Source organism: Convolutriloba macropyga, chromosome 1 (assembly GCF_964194025.1).
Source record: "Convolutriloba macropyga chromosome 1, txConMacr16.3, whole genome shotgun sequence".
NCBI lineage: Eukaryota > Metazoa > Xenacoelomorpha > Acoela > Convolutidae > Convolutriloba > Convolutriloba macropyga.
The window spans coordinates 47,250,711-47,259,529 of NC_134468.1; the positions used below are offsets into that span (position 1 = coordinate 47,250,711).

Genomic DNA, 8,819 nt, shown 5'->3' on the forward strand with positions numbered 1-8,819 from the left:
GTTATTAATTTTTTCGCTAGCCCCGTAAAACAATTAATCGAGAAATTATGTGCGTCAATGAACAACTAAGCATGCGAAGAGGCAATTCGATCATTTTTGTTCTCCAATCTTATAATAAAGCACACAGATACAATGAAAAACTTATGCAGCGTATAATCGTCATGTGGAAAATCTGATCTGAGTGGCTGAATAACTTGAGGTTTTAGGTTTCCAACAAGGTATGTAAATTACTTTTTTTATCGATTTCAGTGAAGTTGCTAAATTAAGGCTTTGATAATACTTGTATTTTACTATATTCCCTCCCGATACTCTTTGTTCCATCGTGCTAGTTGATATCCTGCTTTTTATGCATAAAAAGTTCCACTGCGTGAGATTTCCATTGCAACATTGTTTGACGTGCTTCAAGGTTGAATCCATTTTTTTCATTCTGCTCATGGCTCCCGTTATACTTCTTGAGTTGAGATAATGACTAAACAGTTAAGATTTGCAACTCCATTGTTTTCGTTATCTGCTGAACACTGCTCATGAGTAGCGTGCTCCGTTTCAAACGTTGGAGCGTGCTCTGGTGAAACAATGGCGAAATATATATTGAATTACATGCGTACAGCAAACATGTGAGACACTGTTCGAAATTTTCATTTACAATTCAGATGCGCGGAACATAATGAACATACTTCGCAGTTCATAATTATAGTAAGCACACTTTTACATTCTATTCTGTTGAAAGGCAGTATTCGAATGATTCGAAGTTTAGTCTGTTAGTTATAAGATCCGTCTGTTGAATCTATTGACATGATGCAACAACTATTTACCATTCACATATATACAATGGACAAGAACTGAGTAAAATTGAAACGCAATGGGTCAGTAATGAAATGTCTTAGTAGCTAACTCCGGACAACGCCACTCATTCGCGGCTTTCTTCATTTCGCTTTCAACTTATTGCTGCCGTCTGAAAAAATTGCGCAGGAAATATTTGGTTGTTGATTTCCTAGTTTTTTCCTACCACACGAAAAATAAACGTTCTTTTCATGAATTCCGTCTTAGTTTCTACTTGACGTTTTTTCACCGGCTTTTCACTATTTATTTGACATTTTGGTGTATCTAAACGGCAGTGACGGACTCGTCTTCCAGCTGTACCTCTTTTGAAACTATTTGCACATAAATTCAGTCTTCTTTCTTCTGGCAATTTTTTGTTTTTGCAATTGTGATCATCAGTCGTGGTTGGAGGGTATTGAGAGAGCTGTTGGAGGTTCTCAACTATTTAAAACTTGAATGTCAAATTTATAATAATGTTATTTTCATGGCTCCCATTTTCCCCTGATTTTGTTTTTAATTGTCAGTCTGAAACCGAAGTCCTGGTGAGGATTGCTCTTTCAAAAGTCCTTCATATTGTTTTTGTTTCTCCTCATCCTGGGTCAACGATCATACAACTTTCTTTGATTTCGTACTAGGACATATATGATTCTTAGTAATCATACTAAGTCATATGATTTGTATGAAATCTTGGTAGTCATACAACGACCATATATGATTTCCTAGAAATCATACAAGAACCATGCAAAAAAATTCAAAGACTAAAAACTGTATAATTTTGATTTTCCATTGAAGTTGAAAAAATTTCTTGGATTTCATACAAGGTCATATATGACACATAATACATTGACTGGTGCCACAAATTCTGAATCCACATTTGATTCTTTGTGTGCGCTAAAAGAATAACTTTGTGGTTTAAACGTATTCAGAAAACGAATTTGACGTGATATGTAGTTTTTTTTCTTGATCAATTTTTTTTTATAAATGAGCATTTATGTTTATAAACTGGCCTCAGAGTATGTCAAAAATTTTGTTATTTGTTTGGACTTACTCGTTTATGTTGCGCCCAACCTGCAATTGATATTGTACGTTAGGGTTTTTTGGCGGATCACAATGTGATGCCGGGGTATCATACAGGTGATGCCCTACCGAATAAAAACAAAATAAAAACATAAATGGTTAAAAATTTTCAAAAAAAAGAAGTATGATTTTTGGTATTCGTACTAGGATCATATATGATTTCTTAGTAATCATACAAGGATCATATATGATTTCTTTGGTTTCATACAAGGATCGTACTAAGAAATCATGTATGGACAATATGAAATCATATATGATCTTTGTATGAAATCAAAGAAACTTCAACCCGGGACCTGATTGATGAGTTTGATTTATTCGAGTTCGGAGCTGACTTGCAACTGAATTTAAATGACGTTAACTTCTTTCAGCACTTGTTGTACTGACTGTTACGCTTCGAAGAGGATTATTGGTATTCTACAGGTTCTTTCTAGCTAGAGCAAGTTTTTCCATAACTTGAACTTTGACTTGTTTCGTTTCGAACAATTACCACTGATTTTGTTTGTTGAATTATGTTTTCGTACATTGAAATTTAAGAGTAGCTTAGTTTGTAATGTATAGTAATTAGGAACCGCTGATAATATTTAAGGTGAAGAGTTCATTTTAAGATTTTTTGATCCTATTCAAGTCACTGCTACTTATCTAAACTATGCTTACCCCACCTATCTACCTCAACCACAAAATACCTGCCCCCCACCTACCTGACCCTCCGCCTACTGTCACTCCCGTCTAACCCTCCCCCCACCTACCTATCTACCCCACTCCACCACCTAACTATCTGCCATATCACCTTCCTAACACCAATTACGTAACCCCCCTAACCTCACCTCCTCCCCACCTACCCCTAGCACCAACCCACACCCCTCAGCTGACAAAATTCAGTCTGTTTTTTCTAAAGCACTATATTTTCTTCTACTAATCTGATGGTTTATAAGGTCTCATTTCAAAGTCCTGATTTTGATAATATGAGCTAGCAATTATAAAGCAGGACAGTTCGAGTCGCTTCTGGTACTCTACGGGCTATAAATTTTATTAGCTAGAGCAAATTTGTTCATGTGCTGAATCTTGATTTCTTTTCGAATATTTACCTTTGTTTTTGATTGTTGACATCTTCTGTTTTCGAACATTGGGATAAACAGTAACTGAATTTCTATTGTAAATCAATTAGGAGCTGCTGATAATATCCAAGGTTATGAGGTCATTTTAAGAACACATGATACCATGTGAGTCACCACCCCTACTTACTACTTACTACCTATCTACCATCTCATCTAAGATTTTTTGAGTTAACTTTATTTTTTTTTCTTTCTGATAGCTCTCGTAGGGATGTTCCCGTTTCGGATGTTTCTACCGTTGTTATGACTCACAGATTCTCGTTTGATTGTTCTGATATCGGTAAATTATAAAAAGAGGTTACGATACAGGATGCTTCGAGTCGTTTTCGGTATCCTACCGGCTATATTTTAACTTAGCTAAAGCAAGTTTGCTCTTGACTTGAATTTTGACCTTTTCTGTTTCAAAAAATTATCTCTGTTTCCGAGTATTGATTTCTGTTTTAAAAAATTGGACATTAGCCAGGGCTTTTTTTCTATCGCATAGCAATGAGGAACTGCTGATAATATTCAAGGTGAAGAGGTCATTTTGAGATCTTATGATCCTTTGAAAGTCTCCACCCCCACTTGTCTAATGTACAGACCCTTCCCCTCTTTACGTCCCCTCACATACCGACTCTCCCCAACTACATATCTACCCCACTCCACCACTACCTATCTATCATCTAACCTCCCGCCCCCCAACTACGTACCCCCACCTACCCTCATCGCCTCCCCGCCTACACTTAGCACCTACCCATACCCCTGAACTGACAAAATTGTGTCTGCATTCTCGGAAATACTTGTTTTGTATTATGATTCTTGTACTATACTGATGCTTCATAAGTTCTCTTTCCAATTTTTTCGGTAATGTTTGTTTAGAGGTTATAAAACATGGCACTTCGATCTGTTTCTGGTATTTTAGCCTCTATGTTTTTATTTTTATAGATAGAGCAAGTATGTTCATGACTTGACCTCCAAATAACTACTCCCCTTTCTACCTCCCCCATCTACACGTTCCCTGGCCTATCTATCTATCCTCTCATCTGACCACCCCCACCTATTTGCCAGTCCTCCCGACCTACTGTCAGCACCTACCCACACACTTGAACTGACAAAACTGTGTCTGCAATTTCTAAAATACTTTTTTGTGTTTTATTTAGTTATCTTTTGTTTTTTTCTCATTCTGATGTTTCTCGTAGTGATATGTCCCATTTCTGGTCTTTCTACTGTTCTGATGGCTCATAGGTTCTCAATTTTAAGGTTCTTGTGCCGGTAAACTATGAAAGGGATTGTAATGCAGGCCTCTTTATTTTTTTGGTATACTACCAGCTATGTACTTTTAGCCAGAGCAAATTTGTTCATGACCTGAAAAAAATTGAGTTTTTTCATTTCGAATATTTATCTCTGTTTTGTTAACTTCTGTTTTCGAACATTGGTGTATAACAGCAGCTTATTTTCTATTGTATAGCAATGAGGAACTGCTGATAACATTCAAGATGAAGAGTTCAATTTGAGAACTCTTGATCCTGTAAAAGTCACACACCCCTCCTTATCCAAAGTCACCACCCCTACTTAACTAAACTAGAGACAGATCATCTATGTCCTTCAACCTACTTACCTGCCCTCAACCTGCCTACTCCCCCACCTACTCATCTACCCCTTTCCTGGTCTACCTATCTACCCTCTCATCTGACAACCCCCACGTATCTGCCCGTTCTCCCGACCTACCGTCAGTACCTATCCACTACCCTGAACTGACAAATTGTGTCTGCATTTACTAAAATAGTTTATTGGTTTTATTGAGTTACCTTTTATTTCGAGCATTTAGCCATGTTTTTGATGGTTGACTTCTGTTTTCGAACATTGGGATTAACAGAAATTTAATTTCTAATGTATAGCAGTCAGAAACAGCTGATAATGTCCAATGTGAAGAGTTCGTTTTGAGAATACTTGATCTATATAAGTCACTATCCCTATGTATCTAAACTACAGACCCCCCACCTATGTCCCGCAACCTACCTACTTGCCCTCCACCTAAAATTTTTAAGCTAGAGCAAATTTGTTCATGACTTGAATTTTGACTCCTTTGAATTCGAAAATTTATCTCCGTTTTAGATTGTTGACTTCTGTTTTTGCAACATTGGATTTTGACAGCAACTTTTTTTCTGTTGTATAGCAACTAGGAACTGCTGATAACATTGAAGGTGAAGAAATAATTTTGAGATCTCTTGTTCCTACATAAGTCGCCACCACTACTTATCTGAAGTACAGACCCCCTTACGTTCACCTACCTACCGAGTCCCCCACCTACCTATCTACCGTCACGATTTACCTACCTCTTCCCCCAAACCTATCCCCCAACCTAACTACCAACCCCCTCAATTACCCCCTCCACCTATTCCCTCCCTCAACTATCCCCCTCCCACATTCTCAAACCCTCCTCCTTCTACCGCCCCACCTACCCTCAGCTTTGGATGGAAAAATTGTATCTGCAGTATTCTACCGGCTATCCCTTGTCTAGACCTGGACTTAATAAGAGACCGTCCTCGCCCGTTATAAAGAATGGAAAGACAGTCCTGGATAGATTTTTTGATTTGAGAAGAAATTGTGTGAACTTTAAGTGATGTCCTCGACCTTGACTGGAACCTTGACTGGAGTTTGCAAGTTTCGTGCAGATGCTTCATTTGTAAGAGCTTTAAGTTCGAATGGTTAATTTTAAGAACTCGCAATTCGAAAGGTTAACTTTCTTGCGAGTTAGTTGCAGTCAAGCTGAATTTTATTTGCTTAATTCAATTTGTTTTTTTAATCTACATTAGGAAGCGCGTGGGAATTTGTTGATGGGTTTATATAACATAATACAAATTGATCTAAATAGAAAAAACGTTTATTAAAAACGATTAAAAATGAACATTTTCGACACCATGACAATTTTTTGAGCCCGATTGATTATTTTCTTCTGTTGATGTCAAAATATTTGTGCATTCAGATCAGATACTGTTTTTGCTGAGAATAGGCAGAATGGTTATCTTTAACTCGTATCAACCTTTTAAAGTTGTATGCTTAACTTGTACGAACTTTTAAGTCGAATGCCTATAGCTTTCAAGAACTTGCAAGTTTTTGAAGCAAACATTTGCAATGCGATTCTTCGCCTTGTAAGAACATGCAAGAACTTGCAAGTTCTTACAAGTTAACTATTGTAATTGGACCTGTGTAGAAACAAATTGACATGAGCATATACGCGTAGGAGTTTCTTGAGCAGCAAATGGAAGCATTATTTTTCATATAGCTCCATAATGTAAAAAAGTTTATATAGAAATGATAATAAGTTCTTAAATGGGACAAGAGCCTAAAGCTAAAACTTGACATGTCTGTGTAACTGTCTATATTACTGAAAACTAACAGTTTCTCCTCAGTTCCTCGACTAACCATTCTCGCAATCCAAGTTCAAATAGCCTTTTTGTTTTGTCCAGGCGCTCAACAACAATGCATTAACCATGGTGGTAACGTATTTGATGGAACAACTGCGTCAGTTTCTCTGAGCAAGGAGCTGTGCCTTCACTTTGGTGCACAAGAATTCTGGACCTCAATTGGTTCAAATCCAAACGATGACAAGGGATCAATTGTTTTGGTTTACCCTTTGCCTCTTATGAAATCCGGCAATAAAATTAAGTCTGATTAGACGCATTCGTGTGAGAATTGGATAATTTTTCACTGAAGCTTATAGGTCTTGGAATACCCCCAAACACGCTGGTTGGATCCGAGGCAAAGTCCACTAAATTTCAGTTTGCATAAACTCATTCCAACGTACTTTAGAGCAACAGAAAATTTTGAGCGCATGAGAGTCTGATCACTAATAATATGTTTAACGCATTGAGAGCCCATGAATAAATTTTGAGCTCACCATGAGTTCCGAAAAAAAACTTCGAGCGCTCAATCATTTCCTGATCCGAGAGCAGTTGAGTCGGATAAAAGTTCATCTGAAACAAAACTCTCAGGCTCAGTATACTTTTTTCAATCGTTCCATAAAGGTCTGGATTGGTCTTGTCGGAAATGATTTCCGTCTGTTCCGCCTTGGGTGAATATTAAAGTGCCGGGCGTTATGTAATTTAACGGAGACCAAATTTTGATCAAACTGATTGATCCTTTCTGCTAACGCCCCCCGCGCTCATTTTGGCACCCCCCATTTATACATGTTTAAACATACTGTGAAAGCTAAGTAACTTTATACATACCCAGGTTTAGGTCCAGACCCAAATTGAGCTATGATCAGACTATGCAGACTGAAATGACCTCTGATCAGACTTTCCAGACCGAAGTTACCTCTGATCAGACCTTCCAGACCAAAATGATCTCTGATCAGACTTTCCAGACCAAAATGTCCTCTGATCAGACCGAACCCAGGCCACTGTCCGGACTATAGTGCGCTTATGATCAGACCCAAATTCAGACCCTTGTCCAGACTATAAACAGACTATGATCAGACCATCTTCAGACCCATGGTCCAGACTCAATTTCAGACCATTGCCCAGACCTTAATCAGACTGTGATCAGACTCAAGTGCGCTCAAAAAAGTCTGATCAGAGAAAGATTTTAATTATGAACAAATCTCTTAATTTTGCTATAATATATTCATTTCATAAAAACTGGTGTTTGCAGTATTAGAATCATCTAAGGAAAAGCCAATTCTGAAAATATTGCCAATGAAAACGAAATCTAACTGTTGAGAAAAATGTTTTTTACCATATCCCTTAGTTCATATTTTTGACTCAAGGGATGAACTTAGACAGCTTTCCACAAGAAACGTCGTGGTCTTCAGTTAATCAAAATTTCCTCTTGAGGGGACCGGCATTTGCTATCAGCTGGACTCCTTGATTCTGATCAGAGTCATCGGACTTTAGATGAGTCTCTGATCGGAACGCTGCTTTATTGTTGCCTCTTGGCAGAGCCAACATCCCTCAATTTAAAAAAAATTAAAAAAAAATGCACTCGAAATCAACCTTCGAGGCCGAATTGACCTCTGATCAGACCGAACCCAGACCATGGTCCAGACTAAAAAGACTGTGATCAGACCGTCCAGACCGAATTGACCTCTGATCAGACCGAAATCAGACCATGGTCCAGACTATTGTGCGCTCGAACCGCTTTCCAGACCCTGTAATTTGGGTCTGGGAACACAGGGGTGTGCGCTCGATTGGGTCTGATCATAGCTCAATTTGGGTCTGGACCAAAACCTGGGTATGAACAATATGCATTTATTAAAAGCTAGCCCAGTTGTGGTGTGAAAGTATTACAACAAAAAATGGTTGCATATAACTTAAGCGTCATAAAAATTTCCGTTTTAATTTATTTTTGGTGTTATCGGCCACAATAAGGGCTCGATTTTTTAATTAAATTTCTGGAAAAACCAAAATTACCAGAACATACCTTAAAAACTTGCAAATATTATTTAAAATTTAAGGTAAAAATTTATAAAGAATACCTGAAATTCACCTTAAAAATACCTTAACTTTATACTGAATTTTTAAGGTAAATAATTTTAGTTAAGGTAAATTGACCTTAAAAATTAAGTTAAAAACTTAAGGTGTTTTTAAAGTATGTTAAAGTTTGTTCAAGTAAATGTTCAGGTGGTGCCCCCCTCGATTTTTAAGGTAAATTTAAGGTAAAAACAAACGACTTTGATGCAAATGTAGGGTGAGATAAGGTGTGTTGAGGTAACATTCAGGTACGGTAAAATTAGCTGAAATTACCAGTTAATGGTAAAATTACCAGTAAATGTAAAAATACCTGAAAAGTTAAGGCAACTCCGGTGTGCACAGGAGAATGAGCAAAAAG

At 37.5% G+C, this 8,819-nt stretch overlaps 1 protein-coding gene across 2 annotated transcripts in view; it reads left to right on the forward strand.

The window, feature by feature from the left end:
* LOC142349585 (uncharacterized) overlaps positions 1-6,819 on the forward strand; it is a 117,086-nt gene extending 110,267 nt beyond the window's left edge. For both annotated transcript variants that reach the window (XM_075401251.1, XM_075401262.1), the window contains one exon: positions 6,458-6,819. In XM_075401251.1, the coding sequence (XP_075257366.1) occupies positions 6,458-6,666 (209 nt within the window). In that variant the 3' untranslated portion in view covers positions 6,667-6,819. The remainder of the gene's footprint in view (positions 1-6,457) is intronic.
* Positions 6,820-8,819: the final 2,000 nt, after the last annotated feature.